This window comes from Nanorana parkeri, unplaced genomic scaffold, assembly GCF_000935625.1.
Source record: "Nanorana parkeri isolate BGI_ZX_2015 unplaced genomic scaffold, ASM93562v1 scaffold38, whole genome shotgun sequence".
Taxonomy (NCBI): Eukaryota; Metazoa; Chordata; class Amphibia; order Anura; family Dicroglossidae; genus Nanorana; species Nanorana parkeri.
This window is the reverse complement of record NW_017306306.1, coordinates 1185248-1209398: the sequence shown is the minus strand read 5'-3', so window position 1 is coordinate 1209398 and position 24151 is coordinate 1185248. Positions and strand designations below refer to the sequence as shown.

At 46.1% G+C, this 24151-nt stretch overlaps 1 protein-coding gene across 1 annotated transcript in view; it reads right to left on the bottom strand.

Moving 5' to 3' along the window:
* The window catches only part of SEC11C (SEC11 homolog C, signal peptidase complex subunit), a 32104-nt gene that overhangs the window by 5591 nt on the left and 2362 nt on the right, over positions 1-24151 (bottom strand). The window contains exons 2-4 of the mRNA XM_018570359.1: positions 13707-13816; positions 11683-11832; positions 8962-9081 (exon numbers count right to left, since the gene is read on the bottom strand). Coding sequence (XP_018425861.1) covers positions 8962-9081; positions 11683-11832; positions 13707-13816 — 380 coding nt within the window. The remainder of the gene's footprint in view (positions 1-8961; positions 9082-11682; positions 11833-13706; positions 13817-24151) is intronic.

The window sequence follows — 24151 nt, the reverse complement described above, 5'->3', positions numbered from 1 at the left end:
ACGTGGTCTTTGAGCTCAAGTAGAAGTGGAGGGCAGGTCTGGAAGTCCAGGGGATGATGTGAGGCCAGGGGATTGTAGGGAGCGGAGTTAAAGGAGCCAGCACCCACTACTGAGCAAGGTGGGTACAGGGGAACTCTGTTACACTAGGTTACCACCAAGTCAAAATGAGGCAGCTGGGTGGTGTGGTTTTCTTCTATATCCATGCCTGAATAACAAAAACACAGCGGTCCTAAAGCTAACCACACACCTTACAATCTGATGGTAGATCTAAAGGAGATTTTACAAACAACTATGTAGTACAAGGGGCCAGGCTGATTGGATAGTTTAGGTAGGTCCTCATATTACATAGTTTTGGTAAATCTAAAGTTGACACAAGATTGTATGGTCAGACTGTACCGTGCATGGTGACCCTAAGAAGGCAAACCGTGTTCTCAATATGCAATGTAAGACTTAAATTTGGAATTCAGACTGGAAAGAGGCCACTTTATTAAAGGTATACTTTAAGTTCAAATGTATTCTAGATGAGAAACCATAATGGCCTTTCATCAAGCCAGAGGGAACCGGCGTGCGATATCAAGGTAACGCCACTTAGCCAATTTCACACAGGACTTCCAGCTAGTAATTTTCGCGGAGGGGAGACGGCACCGCCAGTCTAATTGCATAGTTTTCTCTTTCTTTAGATCATATTGCTACTTAGCTTACAGCCTGGGGTGTTACATCGAAGCAGTTTCATAAGGTGCCAGTTAAAAAGCTCCCGTGCCTCCTCGCTGCCCTTTCCCGCTAAGGAATTCTCTCTGGAGCTTCTGCCGCCGCGCCAGCCGCGAAATTGTCCTTCCAAAACCCGAGCGCTGTTTGTTCAGGCGTGATTTATACAGTCATTCCAGTCCAAGGCTGCTTTTTCTTCATTGCCGTCTCCATCAAAGAAATGTGATTTGTAAAATCTTCCACTTCCCCATGGCCGCAGCAACAAATAACCGACGCGTCTTGTTTAACCCTGACTGGGTGCGTTGAGCTTTCGAGGGATTACAGCAATGATGTGAACTTTGCCAGATACTATTTGCGTATTACAGCAAACCCCGGCCAATATTGGAGATTCTCCAGTTAGGAGACAGGACAATGCTTTCTAGAACATAGAAATACAATAAAATAAAGAGATTTCCCTTCAAGGCTGGGTTCACACCATTTTCCAGACCAGATCTGGAACATAGTGCATTGCGTTTTTACCATGATTGGAAATGTCTTTAGCCTAAAATGGTCTTACAGGTGCGTTATTGATGCGTTCCAGACCGGACAAAATAGTGCTAAAGAAGGCTTAAAAAAACATACCCCCTACTGGGGCAACCCCTACACTGCAAGGGTTAAGTGCAAATTATTATCCATTTATCCTGCCCGTAATCTTGTGTGCTGATAAAATTATGGGTGCCTGTACCATTTCCTGTGTAATCAGTTACATTGCGCCCAGCTATCTATATGGACTACACAACCGCTCCCTCCCTACGTTACGCTGACAACATTCTGTGCACCGGTACAACCTCCTGTGTACTCAGTTACATTGTTCCCGATTCAACATAAAACAGAAGTCACCAACTTGTGCAGCTAGATAGATTGGTTATGGACTGTATATTAATAGTCTTAGAGGAGCTCCGGTTATACTGGTAGTCAATCCAGAGAAGATGTGTGCACTGATCCTGCAGCCTGGTTAGCTGGATAGGGAAACATCCAAGTAACAGCACTGTAAAGAAAACATAAAAACCCGGCGCACAGATCTAAGTGCAGTATAAAAGTAACCTTAATAAAAGGTAAATAGTAGGGATGCACCGATAACGGTTTTTCAATATTTTTTTCCAGTACTTGCCGATACATGAGTACCGGTCCAGTGTGCCCCGATTATCAGGAAGTCGGGCAGCAGATCATGACCTGTCGCCCGGCTTCCTGATTGCCTGGGACTTGCCGAGGCTGCCTGACCAATCAGGAAGACGGGCAGTGGGTCATGAGGTGCTGCTCAGCTTCCTAATTGGTAAGGAAGCCAGGCTGCCTAGCAGCAAGTGAAGCCAGCTTCCTAGCCAATCAGGAAGCCAGGCAGCACATCATGACCTGCTTCCTGATTGGCTAGGAAGCCGGCTTTACTTGGTGCTAGGAAGTCAGGCAGCACGTTATGACCCGCCTCCCGGCTTCCTGATTGGCTAGGAAGCCAGCTTCACTTGTTGCTAGGTAGCCTGGCTTCCTGACCAATCAGGAAGCCGGGCAGCATTTCATAACCCTGCAGTTCTGGTATCGGAGGTAAGTATCGGAGCATTTGGACGAGTACTCGGTATCAGCACCGATACTGATGACGATACTAGTATCGGTGCATACCTAGAAAAAAAGTAATGCACTTCAGGATATTTTAAAAATCTCGCCTGTCACACCTCATCACAATTTATGTTTTTTGTTACATTGTTCCCAGCTACCTCTATGGACTACAGAACAACTCCCTCCATGTTATGCTGATAACCTTCTGTGCAACCTCTTGTGTTATCAATTACAATGCGCCCAGCTATCTCTGTGGCCTGCAGAGCAACTCCTCCCTAAGTTATGCTGATAACTTCGGGCAACTTCCTGTGTTATCGATTACATTGTATCCATTTCGACTTTAGAACAACTACCATCTATGTTATACAGAAGAGAAGAGGGGAAGATGTTCTATAGTCTTAACACTTCCTGCAGCAACCTCACAGTACAGCAAGCGAGCGTTGTCACCCTAGGACAGGAAATGTGTAACTGGCAGGATCACCAGCATGAAAAAAAAAAACACAAAAAAACAAACTAATGCAACCACCACATTAAAAGGACTAGAACATTTTTGTTCTTGGATTCAGATACATTTTAACCGCCTCCCAGCGTCCTGGATGTAACAGGCTGTCAAAAGACGGCCTGTTGGCCCCACCCACTCGTGGCACGCTTGAACGGGAAACTGCCCAAATGTAAAAAACAGGCAGCGATGCCTGTTTACATACAAGCGATCCGCTGGCTTTGGAGGCGGCGGATCGCTTGTATAAGGTGCCAGTCGGTGTGCTCCCTCCGCAGGTCCCAAGCTTCGCTATGCCCGGTGCGAGCCCGGGACCAGCATGGTGGCTCTGCGACAGGGGATCAGAGGGACATCCTCAAACCATTCTTGAACCATTTTTGCAGTGTGGCGGGGTGCATTATCCTGCTGAATGAGGCCGCTGCCATCAGGGAATACCGTTTCCATGAAGGGGTGATCTTGGTCAGCAACAATGTTTAGGTCAGTGGTACATGTCAAAGTAACATCCACATGAATGGCAGGACCCAAGGTTTCCCAATACTGCCCAAAGCATCGCGCTGCCTCCACTGGCTTGCCTTCTTCCCATAATGCATCCTGGTGCCATCGCTTCACCAAGTAAGTGACACACACGCATCTGGCCAGCCACATGATGTGAAAGAAAATGTGATTCATCACACCAGGCCACCTTTTTCCATTGCTTTGTGGTCCAGTTGTGACGCTCACCTGCCCATTGTAGGCACTTTTGGCAGTGGAGTGGACCCAGGTCAACATGGGCATCCTGACAAGTCTGCGGCTATGCAGCCCCATACGCAACAAACTGCCATGAGCTGTGTGTTCAGACACCTTTCTATCAGATCCAGTATTATCTTTTTCAGCAAATTGAGCTACAATAGCTCTTCTATTGTATTGGACTACATAGGCCAGCCTTCGCTCCCCACGTGCATCAAAAAGCCTTGGTTGCCCCATGACCCTGTCGCCGATTTAATAGTTTCCCTTCCTTGGACCACCTTTGGTAGGTCCTGACCACTGAAGACCGGGGACATCTCACAAGAGCTGCAGTTTTGGAGTTCCTCTGATCCAGTCATCTAGACATCACAATTTCGGCCCTTGTGAAAGTCGCTCAAATCCTCACAGTTGCCCATTTTTTTCTGCTTCCAGCTCATCCACTTCAGGGACAAAATGTTCAGGAGTTCCGCTATAAAGAATAGATTGCGGCCCTGAAATCTGTAGCTGTACACTATACAGGAACTCTTCCTTTAGCCAGGGTATACAAATGCTCCATAATTGCTGCACTATAAATTGGTATTAATGGGCTGCTTTTCCTATTTATTACTAGAACAAGGAGGGAGGGACAGACAATAATGAATTTAGAGACGCTGCACTGTGCAGGGAACAGTTAATACATCTTTATAAAAAAAGGAAACAAGAGGCCACTTAACGAGCAATAAAAAAAATGACTCGCTGCCCGAAGTGTCGACATCTGCAATTGTCGTGCTGGGAGCCGCCTGAGCTGAGAGCATCACGAACACAGAAATAATGCTCCAGTCAATTGTTGGCACAGAAGGTTTTTTTTTTTTTAGCTTACATAATACCGGCACGCAAGACTGACTAACATAAAAATGCAATTTACTTGATGCTGGGCCCTGTGAATGCTAAACTAGCTTCAAACCTCTTTATTACCGAATGGCTGCACAGAGCTAAATATAAAATAAAACAGAAAATGCGATGGGAGGATTTCTTTACAGTCCTATAAAAATACTATTGTGCTGTAATTACATCTAGAAGACTCTTTAAGAGCACCAGTCGTGTGCTAAGTAACCTCAAGAGTACACTGTGCCTAGTACTGTTAGATCTGTTACATGGGCAGCAGACTTTACTACCCTCTGAAAAGCAATGGGCGGTGGATCGCGTTTCAGAGGGCAGTTGATGGGCAGCTGACAGGCGTTCAGGAGATACTGCCACCTCCAGAATGTCTTTTTTTTTCTTCTTTTATGATCCCAAGGGGCATTTAGCATTACAATGATAAATTGCAACAGAAAGCCAAGCAGTTGGCACTTGGTTGCAGCGCAGCCCCACAGACTTCAAAAATCGTGTATGGTGACCAAATGTGATTTGGTGTTGGAATGTCCTGGGTGAATGAGACTGATTTCTGGGACAGATTTACTTCTATCCTGCAAGTCGTACCAATAAAGAGTATTTCTCAGTGATTGCTACAGTGAATGTTGTACTTTAATTGGGAGGTTTGTATGTGTATTAATCCAAACAGTTCCGGAATAGGTTTACACCCACAGATATCTGAACATACTTTGTCCACCGATCAGCCATAACATTATGACCACTGATAGGTGAAGTGAATAACATTGAATACCTCTTTACAATGGCACCTGGAAGTGGTTGGGATATATTAGTCAGCAAAGGGAACATTTTGTCCCTGAAGTTGATGTGTTGGAAGCAGGAAAAAAAAAATGGGCAAGTGTAAGGATTTGAGCGCCTTTCACAAGGGCCAAATTGTAATGACTGGGTCAGAGCAACTCCAAAACTGCAGCTCTTGTGGAATGTTCACTGCAGTGATCAGCCCCTACCAAAAGTGGTCCAAGGAAGGAAAACTGGTGAACTGGATGCAGGCTCATTGATGCATGTCAGGAGTAAAGGCTACTGTAGCTTTAACTGCTGAAAAAGGTTACCATAGAAAGGTGTCTGAACACACACTGCATTGCAGTTTGTTGCATGTGGGGCCACAGACTGGTCAGGGTGTCCACAGCCAGAAGTGCCTACAATGGGCAGGTGAGCATCAGAACTGGACCACAGAGCAATGGATGAAGGTGGCCTGGTCTGATGAATCACATTTTCTTTTACATCATGTCGACGGCCGGGTGCGTGTGTCACTTACTTGGGGAAGAGATGGCACCTAGATGAGCTATGGGATGAAGGCAAACCGGCGGAGGCAGTGTGATGCTTTGAGCAATGTTCTACTGGGAAACCTTGGGTCCTGCCATTCATCTGGATGTCACTTTGACATGTACCACCTGCCGAAACATCATTGCTGACCAAGTACACCCCTTCATTAAAACGGCATTGCCTGATGTCAGTGGCCTCTTTCTGATGGATAATGCACCCTGCCACGCTGCAAAAAGGGTTCAACAACAAGTTCCAGGTGTTGGCTTGACCTCCAAATTCTCCAGATCTCAATCCAATCGAGCATCTGTGGGGTGTGATGGAAAAGCACGTCCCATACATGGAGGTCCCACCTCACAACTTACAGGACATAAAGAATCTGCTACTGACAGCTTGATGTCAGATACCACAGCGTACCTTCAGAGGTCTAGAGGAGTCCATGCCTTGATGGGTCAGGGGCTGTTTTGGTGGCAAAAAGGGGAGCCTGCTCAATATTAGGGAGGAACACACACACACACACACACACACACACACTTTGTCAGCTGATCACTGTTAAATGACAGACAGTGATCACCAGCTGGGACTCAGCATGTTGGCCTTTCGGCATCTTCACAGTGACCTTGGCCGTAAGAACAACCTGATACAACAAATACACGGCATGCTGTATATAAAGGAGAACAATGAAGTACACCCGAGTCTAGACAGTTAAGAACAGCCATCGATGATCTACACCTCAGTGCAGAGCTCAGATCTACAATAGCTGCATAATGGTCCTATTAATATCACACACGTACAGAGCTGTGTGCCTTGCTGCAGTAACGTACAATACGTTCGATCAGTACTTGTGGAATTTGACAGCCGTGTATAAAATGTTGGAGAATGTCAAACATCTGAAGTGGTAAATTATCTGGTGACAGAAACTGAAATTGCTTAACTGCAATCTGCATGAAACTTCAGATCAACAAACAAATGTCACTATTTTTGCGTAACGTGTAATACAGACCTGATGGGGTTATGACCTTAAGGTGTATGTAAACCCAAAATCAAAAATTGTATATATTGCCTCTTACACCGCATTCACACTGAGCGACATGGATATTGCGCAATTTCGCGCTGATGCTATCAATCCAGCCTGTAATGGGGATTAACAAAGGCAGACATGTTTAAAGTCAAGCGTGTGTGACGACCATGGCTTCTCACATAGATAGGACTACACTTCCCAAGTGCCCCTGCTTCACACACAGTGTTACGCAAGCTCTTGGGAGTCAAGGCAGCAAATATATGCGTGTGGAGAAGCACAGAAAGGGGAGTGGAAGAGATGTCTGTAGTCTGGCAGGTAGAGCTGACAACACGGTCTCAGATTTCAGTGCAGCAAAGTCAACGTTGTCATTCCAAGCAGAAAATTAGGAACTCACTGGATTTCTGGCAGATCAGCTATAAAGCTATACAAATAGGTCCCTGGCATTGCTCTAGTTATATATATTCTTACAGTTTCACTGACACCAATACACACATTATAAAATCAGAGCTTAGCCATTTCTGTTTGGCTTAAAAGAGAGACACGGAATAAGCCAGAATTCCCTTTTATTCACTGGAACAGACCATATAGACATATACAGTTGAATTCAATAACAAATTGCAGTGTTAAAGCATCCTAACAGACTTACACTTTGCAAGCTGGTCTGCTTGGGATTGTGCCCATAAAATGAAAAGCCTCCCCTGTGTTCCTCTCTGATACTAGATTCATTTTCAGTGACTCAGCCCCATCATTACAGCTAAACCTTGCCCACATGCTACCCACCATCCAATTAAAGCATCCGTACAAGCAACTGATCTGCTGTCATTGCATATGGGATGGGGGTAGATGGGGCTTAGCCCTGAATCTTAACAGGGTTGGCAAGAATCATCTTAGGCTGCCTTCTGTTGTAAAATATATCTGCCCACCGGAATGCTTCATCAATTTATTCAGTGTTCATGGAATTTGGACAATACAAATCCCTTTGTGGGCACAATCCCATTATTTCAAATCAACAGAAATTCTATCTCCGAACCTTACACCTTTTCAACAAAAAATGAAAAACATTGTTTTAAGTATGGTTTAGATAGGTATCTATAGTGCACATTCATTTTTTCAGCCAGCAGCTGAGCTCTTGCCTTCTTTGAACATGTTTTCCATAAAAGCCTTAGCTGCTTTGCTGGAAAAAAAAAACCTGAATACGAAGCTCAGTAGCTCAAGCTTTAATCTGCCTACACAGAAGTGAATAAGTCAGAGCAGTGTCTCCTTCTCCTAACTCCCTCTTGTTGAGTACAGACAGCTGCACACAAAGTCTTAAGCCTGTGACGCACTGCATGTGAAGAAGCATGCAGCAAAGGTAAACGACAGCGTGTAGACCTCCGTCTGCAGTAGTGTGTCTTCCAGAGAGGCAGCTGCTGGAACGCACGGCAATAGTTCACAAAACTTCCCCCTTCATTCTGGGGCGGGGGTGCATTGAAGTCAATGGCAACGCAGCCACGCCCCCCACAGTGTGATTGGACGCGTGGCAAAACATTGCCTGCGTTCCGGTCTACTGCAAATGCAAAAAATGCTGCATGCTCTATTTTTTTGGGTTTGCAGTGGAACGGAACGCAGGCAATGGTTGCGGTGCCATTGACTTCAATGAACTGCCACGCCCCCTCCTGCCCCAGAACGAAGGGGGAAGTTTTGTGAGCTATTGCTGTGTGTTCCAGCAGCTGCAGCTCTGGAACGCACCGCAATTGCTGTGAATGGGCCCTAAGTCTAACTAGATAAACTAAATAAAGGGAGGGTACCTGCCCCTCTTATGACTTAATGGTTTGTGAAATTCGAACTCTTGATATTGAAGACAATTTACAATAGAAACATTCATGGAAAAAACAGTAACGTTGGCCAGTACAACAATGGGAAAGTAGCCTAGATCTCCACCTGCAATATTTAATATTTTCCTAGCTAAAGAAAATAAGTTTTTGTATTATGCAAAAATAAAAATGATCTATATCTCCTGACAAGTTCTAAAGCACTTTACAAAGTACACATACCATATACAACCAATACCATCATTAAAGGAGGTTACATTCTAATGCCCTTATGACAGCAATGCTAATACGCACATTAGGGGCAAGTTGGGTCTACCAATTTGGCCATGCAAGCTCCATGGTAGGAAATTAACTCAAGGCCCCAGAGCTCCAAGGCAAACATGGAACCACTTAGCCATCATACTAATGAGCACCGCCTCCAACAGAAAGAAAAAAAAAACACAACTCACCCTCTCGCTCTGCCTACTACGTCCTTCTTTTCCAGCCAGTTCTGGCCTTCTTTATATAGACCTCGGTCATCAACTTCATTGTTATCACCTTTGGTCAGGAACTTAATGTCACCATTTTCCCTAAAAATGGAAACAAAGCATTAGATAGATGGCAAAATCAGAATACGCTTAGAGACCGATGAATGATACAAATTATTTCAGCATAACTACACAGAGTCCTTCACTAATACTTTATAGAGTACCAAAAAAACTCATGCTGAAATGAAAGGGTTACCTGGGTGTGGTTTGGAACCAAGCTCAAGTAACACAATAAAAGCATCAGGTTGTATTTAGAGACCCCTGGAATTCAGTTTAAAAACCACCCTGCCACCCGGGATCCTTTTACCATATGCGCTGGTCCTGCCCTGTGGTGTTAGATTACTGGCGACTAATCGTTAAGTTTCTCCATGATAAGATGGGTTCTCCTGTGACCCTGGATCCTAAGATGTGCCTCTTGGGTATATACAATACTGCTAATATTGATAAATATACTAAATATCTTTATTCAGGAAGCCCTCTGTGTCGCCAGGAAACTGATAGTCAGATTATGGATACAGGTGCTCCCCCCCCCCCCCCAACTACTGCTCACTGGAATCAAATGCTGCTCTCCCTTTCAAACGTTTGATCTATAAACATCATGCTTGTGACAAGACATGTCATAAAATATGGGATAGATGGACTGCAAGGTCATCCACTTGTGATCCTGGATATAGAAAACTGCACTGATGATTAGGTATAAGGACACAATTCTCTTCTATGTTTCCTCCTTTCTTTTACCTTTTTCCTTCTCTGCTCCTTTCCCCCACCCCTTCTTCAGTTCCATTTCTTTTTCTATCCCTCTGTATTGTTCCTGGATCTGTTCTTTCGTTCTTTCTGCAATAAGGTTGTGTTAATTGTGCTTTGATGGTTACGTTTACATGTCAGATCGTTGGAGTTCAATACAGAAAACTTCATACTCTGGCACAGTTATTCTGATGTGCTGCTCGTCTCTTTTTTTCTGTTTGTATATGCTCATTGAATGTGCACCTGGTTGTCATGTTTCTTTATTCTCGTTCAATAAAGTATTTCGACATTTAAAAAACCAACCTGCCAAAATGTAAAATCAATAGAGTAAAAGCTGCCCTGAACAATCTGAGGGCCGCCAAATCCAGGCATACAATCATATAAACGGGGATGCCAAAGCACTCTGGTACATTCACCCCATCAAACAATACAAACCTCTCTACAAGTCATTGGGGTGCACACTTTTAATTGGATGATACAGGAGAGGATGCCAACTTGTATTGTGTTCTACGTCGGTGCCTGTGGTACCAGTCTGAGCTCCTTGGGATATACAAAACCCGAGCACAGACATTATACTTCAGGAAAGGTATACAGGCAGTCCCCGGGTTACGAACAAGATATGGACTGTAGGTTTGTTCTTAAAGGAGAACTATGAGGTGAGTGATTTCCACTCACCTGAGTATACTGAGCTTAGGGTAACCGGAGGACGCTAGTTTGTGTCCTCCCGTTACCCTAAGGAGAACTATGGGGAAAAGCCCTGACCCAATAGTTCTCCTTTAAGTTGAATCTGTATGTAAGTTGGAACAGGTAAATTTTTTAAGTGTAACTCCAGCCAAAAACATTTTTTGGGTTTTGGATAGCATAGGGAAGGGTTTACCCCCTGTAACGTTTGTTTTGCGGTGTGTGCCACTGTTCAGAAGATTTCACCTCACTTTCTGTCCATGTGACAATTGGATTTTGACATTTGGTTTTGTTGTGGAAACAAGGATTAGTGATAAAGCTTCAGTGGAGACACCTTTTCCCCATAACGCCTACAGGAGTGAATGTACCTTCCTAGGGGTAGATTTCCTCTCACTTCCTGTTGTCTCAAGGACAGGAAGTGAGATTAATCTTTCTAATGAGGATACAGACAGCAGTAAAAACCTCACAGTGACCCGGGAAGAAGAGGCTGACACCCCTCGTCTGCACGTCTAACAAGAGCCAACTTCCTGTAATCTACGTACAGTACTACGAACCAGACCCAAAAAAGCGGGCACTCCTCGTCGGCACCAGCGCGGTAGCAGTATAACTACTGGAACGCTGTGTGGTACACTTTGGCTGCAGCCTGGGACCCCCTGCTGTACAGTAATAGCCTCCTTTTGTAAGTATGGGTCGTATGTAAGTCGGATGTTTGTAACTCAAGGACTGCCTGTACTGTAAAGAAGACTTCATCTACAAATGTTCATTTCATATTAGGTAGAGGGTGAAGGTTGTAACTAATGTGTAAGATTGTATTTAGCTCTACAGGACTGAGGTGAAGATCCACCAACATGAAGCTGGCCCATAGACCTCCATCCCTTGCTGCATGTAGCACTGCTGCTTTCCAGAATTAGTTATAATCATCGATTCTCAAACAACAATTCTCTGGAAGCCTCCAAAGATGTAAGACTGATTGGAACAAATAAACAACAACGTTCATTTTCTATAATGAATGTGGGATAAAAATAATCTCTTTAGCTAAGCATGCCTTTTTATGGACTGTACAAGGTCATAGCACTAGCTTTATCTCTGCAAATGGCAATTATTTTGTGTGTATTTTATAGACATCCTAACAACTAGGGAGTCTTCAGTACTGCAAACAGTGCCTTGGCATGGAGGGCTTACTGCAGTGACTAATAATGAAATCCGACAATACATTACTTTTCATGAACTTTGATGACTCTGTGAACTATAGGGATATCTCTTCCTTCTACTTTAAAGACCACAATTTCTCCGGCTCGGATGGGGTCTTCCTGGAAGTTTGTTAGGAAAAGCAGGTCTCCCCGGTGAAAAGCTGGTTCCATACTGCCACTGTAAGAGAACAAGATAGGTGTTACTGAGCTACCTATGGGCTCTAGGTGTATATTTGCCTAAGAGCAGATCTAAGTCTTAACATCAAGATCATAAAATGGAATAATAGTCCTCACATGTGGAAGAGACAGTCACAAACAGATCTATACAATATTTAAAGGGAACAAAGTATTAGTCTGGCTGAAGCACTGTAGTGTTAATTCCAAACTATGCACTTGGCAAGTCTTCAAATTTAAGACGAGCCCATCACATAACATGACCAAAGCATTCACTCTCACAATGGCTGCCATTAAAGGAATTCCAAGACAACAGAACTATGAGAGCTCCAAGAGGTACAGAAAAAAAATAGAGTGACATTGCAAATATTGTGAGATCATAAAACATCAAAAAGGTCAAGCCAAAGGTTGGGTTTTAAAGAGCCCCCTCCATCAAGGCTTAAAATATGGATTACTGTATATCTTAACCCTTTCGCTGCCACCGGCATACGGCGGAACAAAAGTGTTCCCGGCTGGCCAGCTCAGTGTGCCTTACGTTTTATTAACTCAATACATTTTTATCTTTTAGATTTAGTCAGACATTTTTGTTTTTTTGTGCACGGATACTGATTTTAGTGTGTTTTATCAATTGAATTGTGTATTTTTATCGGTTTAATATTAATTTGAGAAACATTTGCGCAATTATCGCAGGGCCTACACATTTAGTATCACCATCTTTTTATTCTAAAGGGCCTGCGCTTTCAGAAAATATATGGTTTAGGGGATCTTTTACAAACGCTAGCAACGCAGCAGTTGAAAATCAAATCAATGGGAAAAATTGCAAAAATGGCGCGGCCAGCTGATTTGAAAAATGTTCCGGAGGGCTTGGCAGTGAAAGGGTTAAAGGACAACTATGGGAAGAGTGATTTATACTCATCCTCATAGTTGGAGCCGACACGTGACAATGAAACTGTCACACATCGGCTCTATTGATCAGGAAGTGAGCGAAAACATCATGCCGCTCGCTCACTTCTTGATCATCTCTCTGCAGAGAGTGGGGAGTCACCGATCCCCGCAGGGATTCCCCCCTCTCCGATCCTCCAGCACTGACTGGAGGTATGGACAGGGGCGGGGCAGGCATAGTTGGCTCTGCTTCTAGATAGGCAGAGCCCGCTGTCAATCAGCCAGCTGGATGGATCTCGACAGTATTGTCGGGATCCGTCACGGCTGCAGCACTCTCAGCATATAGCGGGCAATAGCCATGTATGCCAATGGATAGCGCCTTGACTGGATGAAGATTGTCTCAAAAAGAAGCCTTCCCGACTTGGCCTAATGGTTCAGAGAGCACGAGACATCATTTCCATGTGTGACAATGATGTCTCATGCTCCCTGCACCACTCTTCCACAATCTGAGCCCGATGAATCCTGACATTGTCATCTTGGAATATGCCCAATGTGCCATCAGGGAAGAAAAAATCCATTGATGGAAAACCTGGTCATTCAGTATATTCAGGTGGGCCGCTGACCTAATTTTTGGGCACATAATGTTACTGAACATAGACCTGACCAACTGAAGCAACCCCAGATCACGACCACAGGTGGTGACTTTTTGTTTGGCCAGGCAGTGTATTTCAGCCGCTGCCAAATGTTCAGGCCCCTTTGTTTTATCGAATTGAAGAATGCCCACCAGCTTCTTAAAATGTCCACACTGGCTCTTGTATTGGACTGACCAGCTCCTGAGTTCTACAGGGCCCTGTTCTACCTTCCCTACAATGAAAACATGTTTTTACAGTATAAATAAGATGTTACTTATTTTCAGGAGCAACACCATGCAGAATGTCTACTGATAATCCAAGTGATTCACAGTAAAGTGAAAATTAGCAGTGGGTCTGTAGGTACCTGAGTACGACAACTATGGGACTCTCGCTGCCGGTGACTACAATAAGGCCTTTCCATATCATGAGAGCCGATGATACTATCATGGCAAAATTCAGTACCTGATAGTACAGCTGTGGAGACACAAAGAAGAGCACAGTTTAGTCATGTTTTATCCATTCATGGTCAATTCACAAGTAAGGTTCTGTTTCCACTATAAAATGCAGCAATAAAAAAGTGAATCCTTAAAGTGTATCTAAACCCAAGAACAAAAAACTGTAATGTGCTGCTGATTACAGGTTACTAAGACGTGGTGGCTGCATTAGTTTAGACTTTTTTCAAGTATTTTTCCTTTATTTTCACCTGGTGATCCTGACAGTAACATACTTCTAGTCCTAGGGTGACAACACTCATTTACTGTACTGTATCTATGGAGAAGCAGTGTTGTCACCCAATGACAGAATTATGATAGGACTACAAAGCATGCTGCTCTCCTCACCTCCATAACAGAGGGTGATGTCTTGAAGTCCACAAAGAGAACTCAGGGCATGGCTGATTACACTGTCTGAGGTTTCAATGCAGACTTGTCAGCTGACTATAAGAAGATAGGAGCTGACTGAATTTCTGGTAGGATCAACAGGTATTTATTTGCCTTTAATTACCAGATAACACAAAACCAAAAGGTGCATTTAACCAAGCAAAAGGGAGCAGATGAGAGAATTTCTTTGCTAGGGGTTTACATACCCTTTAAAACAAACTCATTGGACAGCTTATAGTGTACCAGTCAGAACTATAAATTGGGTCAACTGCACCAACAATTGCAGAAGAGGAAACTTTAGGGGGTTTCAGAGGCTCCAAAACACAACGTGCTCTACTATGCCAACTGCAACCAAAGCTAGAATGTTAGAGCATGGCATCACCTTTCTTCAGTAAATGTAGTAGGTGAACCTACTGGCCAATATGGAAGAGAGGTCAAGAGGTCAGTCCCGGGCATGACCATCCTAGCTGTGGTCGCAACCTGCATGATAGAGCACATTGGGTTTTGGGGCTCTGGGAGGAGCCACCAAACTGGATTTTAATGCTCTGGGAGCTGCCACCATGCCGGGTTTAGGAGCTCCTGGGGGTGCCACCACGCATTTTGGGGCTACCACCACACTGGGTTTTAGAGCTTTGGGATGAGTCATCACGCTGGGTTTTGGGGCTCCAGGTGGAGCCACCATGTTGGGTTTTGAAGCTCCATAAAGTGCCACCACGCTGGGTTTTGGGGCTCCGGGAGGAGCCACCACACTGGGTCTTGCTGTTCCATGTGGTGCCAGCACGCTGGGTTTTGGGGTTCCAAGAAGAGCAACCACACTGGGTTTTGTGGCTCCAGAAAAAGAGCCACCACACTGAGTTTTAAGGCTCCAGAAAGGGCCACCACACTGGGTTTTGGGGCTCCAGAAAAAGAGCCACCATACTGAGTTTTAAGGCTCCAGAAAGGGCCACCACACTGGGTTTTGGGGCTCCAGAAAAAGAGCCACCATACTGAGTTTTAAGGCTCCAGAAAGGGCCACCACACTGGGTTTTGGGGCTCCAGGACGTGTTACCATGCTGGGATTTAGGGCTCCGTAATAAGCCACCACACTGGGTTTTGGGGCTCTGGGAGCAGCCACCACACTGGGTCTTGTTCCATGTGGTGCTACCTCAATGGGTTTTGGGGCTCTATGTGGTGACCACTCGGCAGTCCCCCATCCAAAACTGATGATTACTTTTGGTGAAATCTGGTGAATGTCATCACTTATTGGCTTGTAAAAGAAAAGTTCTGATTAAAAAAAAGTGGACATTATTTATCATTTTAGAATGAGATACTAAAGGAAACACTTTATGCAACCAAGTAAAATAAAACTCATACCAAACAGCAAAAGGCAAAGTTTGAACACAATGATGTCTACTATAACATGCCAATTAATTTCTAATTCTGAACAGCAAGTCTTGTGATGTACACACCTCTGCCGCAGAGCCCTACCTATTTACTGCTCCTTCAATTCAGTTTTCTATTTCACCTCTCCATCCTCAGCTTATTCATTGGCGAGTGAATCAACATAATCCAATTGGTGGGGAGAAGAATCAGGAAATCGTAGTGATCTTCCTGGTTGCAGAGTGCAGTAGAATGTGCAAATCATTAGACTGGCTGTACAGAATAAAAATTGTGCATGAACCAATCAGCTTCTCTTCAGTTTGTTCAGTTAAGATTTGAAAATGAGAGAAGCTGATTGGTTGCCATGCACAGCTGCACCAGATTTTATGTGCTCCAGTTTTGATAAACTCCCCTCATAGTCTTTATATGTCCGGCCTACTTGACTGTGCGCACAGTGCTGCCATGCTTGGCGGTGACAAGCAGCATACGCCAATCCAACGTGTAGGGCAGTGGTAGGTAAACTCCGGCCCTCCAGCTGCTATAGAACTACAAATTCCATGAGGCATTGCAAGGCTGACTGCCACAGACATGACTCCCAGTGGCCGATGCATGATGGGATTTGAAGTGTCACCACAGCAGGAGGTCCGGAGTTTGCCCACCCCTGGTGTAGGGGAATGGTTTTTGACTCGGGCTGGTCTGTGCTGAATAATAACCAGCCTGACACTCTCTACCCCAAATCTTCCTCATTGCAAAAAAGATAAAACCGCATTTTTGGGTAAAAATACTCCTTTGTATTTACAGTTTGGCAGCCCATCATTTGCCTATTAAGGGACGGCAGTTTTTCCTAGAAGCACGTTTAACCTTTAAACACACAAACAAGCCCTGTGATAGCAAAGCTTCCAATGCCGATGAGCCCAGTTACTGCAGGGAAATAATGGGCACCTTGAATAGGCTCGGCCTATCAGCCCGAACAGTTGGCGGCTCGTAGACGGAACGCTGAAGAATGAATAGGCTGGAAGTGAACAGGCCGTGTGTGAGAGCTTTCTAATACAGGATTGCAGACTCATATCTTCTTCTCCTCACAGATGATGATCGGAATGCTGCACACGGCTCATCGAGTCGCTTGGACTGGAGCTCCGAGCGCAGCCAGCGCCAAGGGTATTCCACAAAACAGGTGTCAGTCCCGTCCATCTGTGAACGCAATTTAACCCTTTTGCTGCAAGAGCCAGAATTATATATTTCCTGAAAGCAGAGGCCCTGAAGAATTGGTTTATTTCGGGTATTTATATGGCGCCGACAATTTACGCAGTGCTTTACATAATGTACATTCACATCAGTCCCTGCCTTCAAGGAGCTTACACTCCAAGGTCCCTATCTCACATGCATAAATACGAGGGCCCATTTAGATCAGAGCCAATTAACCTTCCAGCATGACTTTGGAGTGTGGGAGGAAACCGGAGTACCTGCAGGAACCCACGCAAGCGGGAAGAACATGCAGATGGTGACCTGGTCGGGATTCGAACCAGGGACCCCCAGAAGGCAGAAGCCCTAACCACTATGCCACTGTGCTGCCCCAGAATAAAATGGTGGCAGTTGCAAATTCTTACATCTCATATTAGCAACTCTTCAAACCCAAAATTTACAATACAATGTCAATTTTAGTGCACAAAAAACACAATATAATACTTATTTTTTGGGTGAAATATAAAAGATGAGTAAATATACGCCGGACTTAAAAATTGTTCGGGCCTGTGAAAAGGCGAGAAAATACAGTACCCCAAATTCTCCATAGGCGACACTTTTAAAGCCTGTATAGGTCATCAGTTTAGAGTTAACCATGAATATTGGCCCTAGAATTATTGCTCTCACTCTGGCGCACGTGCCGATACCTAGCATGTGTGGCACAATTGGTGTTTCCATATGTAGGCGCACCAGATGTGTATTTGCATTAGTGTGTACGCAGGGGGAGAGGACTTTAAAAAAATGTCCCCTATGTGTTAGCACATTGGAGGTGACATGTCCTCTTTAAGGTGACATTAGACCCCTAATGTCACCTTTGCACCCCACTGAAGCTGATCGAGCAGAGATGGTGCTTGATCAGCTTCTTTCCCGGCTTCTCTAGCTGGGGAATGACAGCTCACAAATCAGAAGTCATGAAATCATCTTCGCTTCCAGTTTCATTCCGCGGGGAGATCAGCGAATGGACGCTTCATCTCTCTCCCCTCTAGGGGCAGCGGATCCCAGGAAGCAAGGTGGGGGTGTCAGACATGGGGGGGAGGGCACTGCTTACCGGCCCCTGGAAGTGATCAGGTGACTTTGCACAGGTAAACAGACTCCCAATGGCCCTGTCTGTTTACAGGGGCCCGCTGTTGCCAACATGTATCGGCGGCAGCAAAAGGCTAACGGAAACCTGTGTGTGTGTGTGTGTGTGTGTGTAGGGATGCAGTGGAGTAGGTAACCAGCTGCACTCCTTACCGGAACAATAGTAAACCTGCAGAAGCAGGTGGGTGCTTGCAGCAACCACGGATGGCACCGATGGCTCAGAATGACGAGCCTGATGAAGGGGTACCCATGAGGCCCCCGAAAGTGCTTGTAACTGAGTGGCAATTTGTCATTAAATGGACTTTTGCTGAGTTTCTCATTAGTGTGCTGGTGACGTTTTTTTTTACTTTTGTGTAGGGGGGGGGGGGCATTGCGCATCCCCTTCTAAAATGCTTCAATATATAAAGCAGATTGTTGCCCCCTTTCGCTGGTGATGCAGCCCTGGCCTGGTTGAGTGACACACTAATGACACTGTGACATGTTTCAGGAGGCAAACTTAGAGTTCCAGGAAGTAAAGAGAAATGAATTCAGCTGCCCTTAGTGAAAATGGCCGCCATGAGAAGAATGGGGAGGAAAAGAAAAATAAGGAAAAGCTGCAATTATCTAGAAGTATCTGCTTGTAGATTGTCAATACTAAACATTTTTTAAGGGTGCCCTAGTTGTAATTTCTTTGGATAAGGGTGAAGTTCCTCCTTCAAACAAGCACCCGACTAGTGATGTCATAACATGATCTGCATGCCAGTTCTGGGTCAGTGACTAAAGCCACATCAGCATGGCAGTCAGTTAACTAGCATTTCCAAGAGAAGTCAGCCATGGGAGAAAAGAAGTAATCACACATAGGGCAGCCAATAGCACGTGAGTTATAATGGGATTGGATAACATGCAGCCTGTTCAATCTGTGTCTGTGCCTCCCAAGATAAACTTCACTCTTCTCCATTGATAAGGCATTGAAACACACCCGTGTCTGTCCTCAGAAGGGCCGGTGCTAGACTATTTTGCGCCTTAGGCAAGACCAGCTACTTGCACCCCCCACCCCCATTCCGGAGGCGCAACCCCCAATCCCCCCTTCCCCTGCACGGCCCCATTCTCCTGCCAGATAGCATCTGCAGGCAGCAGGTGAATGTAAGCAGCCGGGAGCAATAGCCAGACTGCTTGCCCTGGACAGCAGTGCGCCCTAGGCAGCCGCCTAGTTTGCCTAGGGGCAGCACCGGCCCCCGTCCTCAGATAACATTACAAGGTACAAATGGGCATTTGGATCTATTGCAACTTCCTTCCTATACTGCTCAAAAGTCTTTGAGCAGAGCTTCCCCTTAAACTGTTATGTCAAAAATAGAATTCAGGGGCTACTAAAAATGATTCTCTGGCTGTGAGTGATGGACCAAGAACTGAAAAAGTCAACTGGACCAAGTCACTGGAAAAAAACATGATCTGTATACTGTCCAACCACAGGATCAGCATGAGAGCCAGTCAACGTGCCTTCCCAGATCAGCAGCGGCATCCTCTGCATTTCCCTCCTGACGGGTTCCCTTTAACCTCACACAGAGCAGCTGAAAAAGTGCAATTATAATGTAAAAACGAGACGTAAAAGGTGAATTGCCGGCTTATTTTCTAAACAGTGGCAATCGTCTTTGTAAATCTGGCAGTAACTAGTCAGGAACATTTATGTACGGCTCTTTAGAACAGCACCACAGGGACCCGAGAGGGAACGGCACGGAAAAACAATACAAAGCATCCACACGCCTCCTGCATTGTAATGCAGCTAAATACATCAGAATATGAATGCTGGCCTGCCGGGATTTGAGAAAATGCTAAGAGGCCGAGATAGATTGCCTCGTCCCCGTCAAATCATGCGGGGCCTTAATGGCCCCATAGCAAAATTTTGTATGGGGCCCCTTTGATCTCTAATTACACCCCTTTCAGAGCCCAATTGAGATCCAACACAGCCCACCTGAGGGTGACCCAGCAGAGCCCACCATAGACTCTCTAAGGTGGGCTCTGCAGGGTCACCCTCAGGTGGGCTAGTCACACTCCTTACCTGTCCACCTCCTCCTCCTGCACCGTCTGTGATTAGCCCCGCCTCCTCCCCCGTCGATGGACCCCGCCTCCTCCTCTGATGCCAACCCCGGGCCTCGCCTCCTCCTCCACTGCTGGGTCCAGCCTTCTCCACCGCCGCTGCTGGCTCTCACTGACTCAGCAGCAGCTGTGGAGAGGAACGCACCACTACACAGATCACTGTCAGTGATCTGAACAGTGGCACATTTCTCTTCACAGTGACAGCCAGCAGCATGAGATGCCATAGCGACCCAGGCGGCCCGCAGGGCATCCGGAATGTCCTGGCCAGGTCCCCATGTGCCCTGGGCACATGCAGCACGGAATATTCCACATTACATGCTCAGAACGCAGTCAATGGACCTCATTCATCAAGATGCAGAAAAAGGAATGCTAAAGTAGCATATGAAAGGATTGGTAAAAAGCTACTTTAGCATGCCTTAGGCCTCATGCACACAAAATGCACAGCGGGTTTTTTTTTTTAACATATTGGAACGCAGGTTCATTGTTTTCAATGGGGACATGCACATGGGTGTGTACATTTGCAAACTACATACATTTTATGCATCTCCGCTTGTAAATGCATGTGTTCTAGGGATGAAACAATACCGGTTTTTTTAGTATCGAGTACCAATATTTTTTTCCCGGTACTCGCCGATACTGAATACAGATACCGAAAGTCCCATTAAGCAAGCCGGGCAGTGTGTAATCATTCCTCAACGGCTTCCTGATTAGCTGGGAAGCCAGGCGGCGTGTAATGACTCGCCACGCGGATTCCCGATTAGCAGGGAAGTCATCGCCATGCTCTTCCAGGTGACGAGGAAGCATGGAGCCGGCTTTCTGGCCCACAAGGAAGCTGGGGGGGCGGGTAATGACTCGCCGTCCGGCTTCCTGTTTGGCCAGCTTCCCGACTAATCAGGTAGCTAGGCGGCGAGTTATTACACGAGGGAGCATGGAGCCAGTTTCCCGCCACATTAGGAAGCCAGGCAGCTTGTAATGACTCACTGCCCGGCTTCCTGATACCGGAGGTTCGGGTTGTGCCACATATACTTTTTTTGATTTATGGCCAAAAATTTCAATCTTGGCCTCGTCAGACCAGAACACATTTTACCACATGCTTTTGTCAGACTTGATGTACGTTTTTGCAAAATGTAGCCGGGTTTGGAAGTTTTTCTTCGTAAGAAAAGGCTTCCGTCTTTCCACCCTACCCCACACAACAACAACCCTGAGACTCACCTCCTCTATTTGTCCTGGTGACGGTTATGACCTAAACTGAAAGAAAATCTCAAATTTTGGGTTGTCACCTGTACACAAATAGGTGGGAAATCTCTCATTGGGGACACTAGTTCCGGTGATCCTACCGGCCACCACTTATTTTGGAAGGATTTCCTCTCGCTTTCCCATGACAGGAAGTCATGGGAAAACTCCGTAATGGGAATAGATGTCAAAAGAAAAAACAGAGAGGAGGTTATAACCCGCCCTTACTCTATTTTTGCAGATCGTACTGGACCGGAACGCAGGCACATTAGCGTGCAATCTTCTCCCTCTGCTGCCTCTCTTCTCCCTCTGCTGTCTCTCTCTTCTCCCTCTCTCTGCTCTCTTCTCCCTCTCTTCTGCCTCTCCTCTCCCTCTGCTGCTGCCTCTCCTCTCCCTCTGCTGCTGCCTCTCCTCTCCCTCTGCTGCTGCCTCTCCTCTCCCTCTGCTGCTGCCTCTCCTCTCCCTCTGCTGCTGCCTCTCCTCTCCCTCTGCTGCTGCCTCTCCTCTCCCTCTGCTGCTGCCTCTCCTCTCCCTCTGCTGCTGCCTCTCCTCTCCCTCTGCTGCTGCCTCTCCTCTCCCTCTGCTGCTGCCTCTCCTCTCCCTCTGCTGCTGCCTCTCCTCTCCCTCTGCTGCTGCCTCTCCTCTCCCTCTGCTGCTGCCTCTCTCTTCTCCTACTGCTGTCTCTCTCTTCTCCCTCTCTCTGCTCTCTTCTCCCTCTGCTGTCTCTCTTCTCACTCTGCTGCCTCTCTTCTCCCTCTCTCTGCTCTTTTCTGGCTGTCTTTTCTTACCTACACTGCAGCAGCTTCCCGGGTCTCCTCTCAGGTGCGGTGTCCTGTCCTCCCGCGGTGCTCATGTGGCCAAATGTGCAGACTGGGATCTGCTGTCTCTCTCTTCTCCCTCTGCTGCCTCTCTTCTCCCTCTCTCTGCTCTCTTCTCCCTCTGCTGCCTCTCTTCTCCCTCTCTCTGCTCTCTTCTCCCTCTCTCTGCTCTCTTCTCCCTCTCTCTGCTCTCTTCTCCCTCTCTCTGCTCTCTTCTCCCTCTCTCTGCTCTCTTCTCCCTCTGCTGTCTCTCTTCTCACTCTGCTGCCTCTCTTCTCCCTCTCTCTGCTCTTTTCTGGCTGTCTTTTCTTACCTACACTGCAGCAGCTTCCCGGGTCTCCTCTCAGGTGCGGTGTCCTGTCCTCCCGCGGTGCTCATGTGGCCAAATGTGCAGACTGGGAGAGGTGTCCCGCCCCTTCCCGTCTGCAGCATCTGACGAATTCAGCCGCACGAGCACCAGTGCGGGAGGACAGGATGCAGGTCAGTGAGCCGATCGCGATCTACCAGCATTTGCTTTGCGATCGACTGGTAGACCGCGATCGACCTAATGGGCACCCCTGCATTAGGGGGACCACTGAAAAAAAAACAGAAAATTATATTTTTGTCGCTGTTGTCTTGTCAGTCCCACAAGAGTCATTCTTCAGTCTAGCTTAGCTCTCCACACCAAAAAGACCCAGAGATGCCTCCTTGGCTGCTATATATACCCCCAACTAGGAAGGAAGGGACCCCTGGAGGGCAATTAAGGATAGTAGATTTCCTGAACCCCTAGAGAGCAGTATTAGGGCCTTACAAGACTGCAGTTAATTGTTTGTTTAAACCTAGCAGAGATCTCACATTTCTCGCCCCCACCAAATTTCACTCCTCCTACAGTACAGCAATAACAAGTGACTTTATATACGGCAATAACACTAAATATGACTCCATCGCCAATTGCAGCTCTTCATGCCGGCAAATTTCCACACCTCCTAAACGCCGCTATGATACAGGACGCTCCGACAGGGATAATGTCATGGAGGCAGTTAAGGGAAAATGTCGCTCGGTGTTCTCTAGTAATGATCTGTGTGATGGAGCTGCGGGCTGGAGCAATGTAGCATTTTAAATAGCTGCGCGGCGGCAATCTGCTTTTTATTAATTTTAAATGTCCCAAAGTAAATGGAAGCCTGCAAACCCACGTAAAGTGCCCATAATCACACATAATGAGATTTAATTATCCCCAGACGTGAGAGCATCTTCATCCGACAGCGCCCTATGAATTATGATGTGTAAATAAATTGAATCTAAGCGCTCAGACTTGAATACGTAATTGTGGCAGTTCACACCGCGGTTTAATGAAAACGCGGCGAGAGGATTTACCTTCTTGATTCTGACAATGAATTGAGAGTTACTTTCTGAGAGCTACTACTCAAGCGGACATCCATGCTGGGGGAGGAGGTTATTATTCCCACTGTACCCCACTGACATCATTACTGGGAGGAGGTTATTATTCCCACTATACCCCCACTGACACCATTACTGGGAGGGGGATATTATTCCCACTATACCCCCACTGACACCATTACTGGGAGGGGGATATTATTCCCACTATACCCCCACTGACACCATTACTGGGAGGGGGATATTATTCCCACTATAACCCCACTGACACCATTACTGGGAGGGGATTATTACTCCCACTGTACCCCACTGACACCATTACTGGGAGGGGATTATTACTCCCATTGTACCCCACTGATACCATTACTGGGAGGGGGGTATTATTCCCACTATACCCCACTCACACCATTACTGAGAGGAGGTTATTATTCCCACTGTATCCCCCCTGACACCATTACTGGGAGGAGGTTATTATTCCCACTGTACCCCACTAATACCATTACTGACCATTACTGGGAGGGGGATATTATTCCCACTATACCCCACTGACACCATTACTGGGAGGAGGTTATTATTCCCACTGTACCCCACTGACACCATTACTGGGAGGAAGTTGTTATTCCCACTATACCCCACTGACACCATTACTGGGAGGGGGATATTATTCCCACTATATCCCACTTACAACCTTTACTGGGAGGGGGATATTATTCCCACTGTACCCCACTGACACCATTACTGGGAGGGGGTTA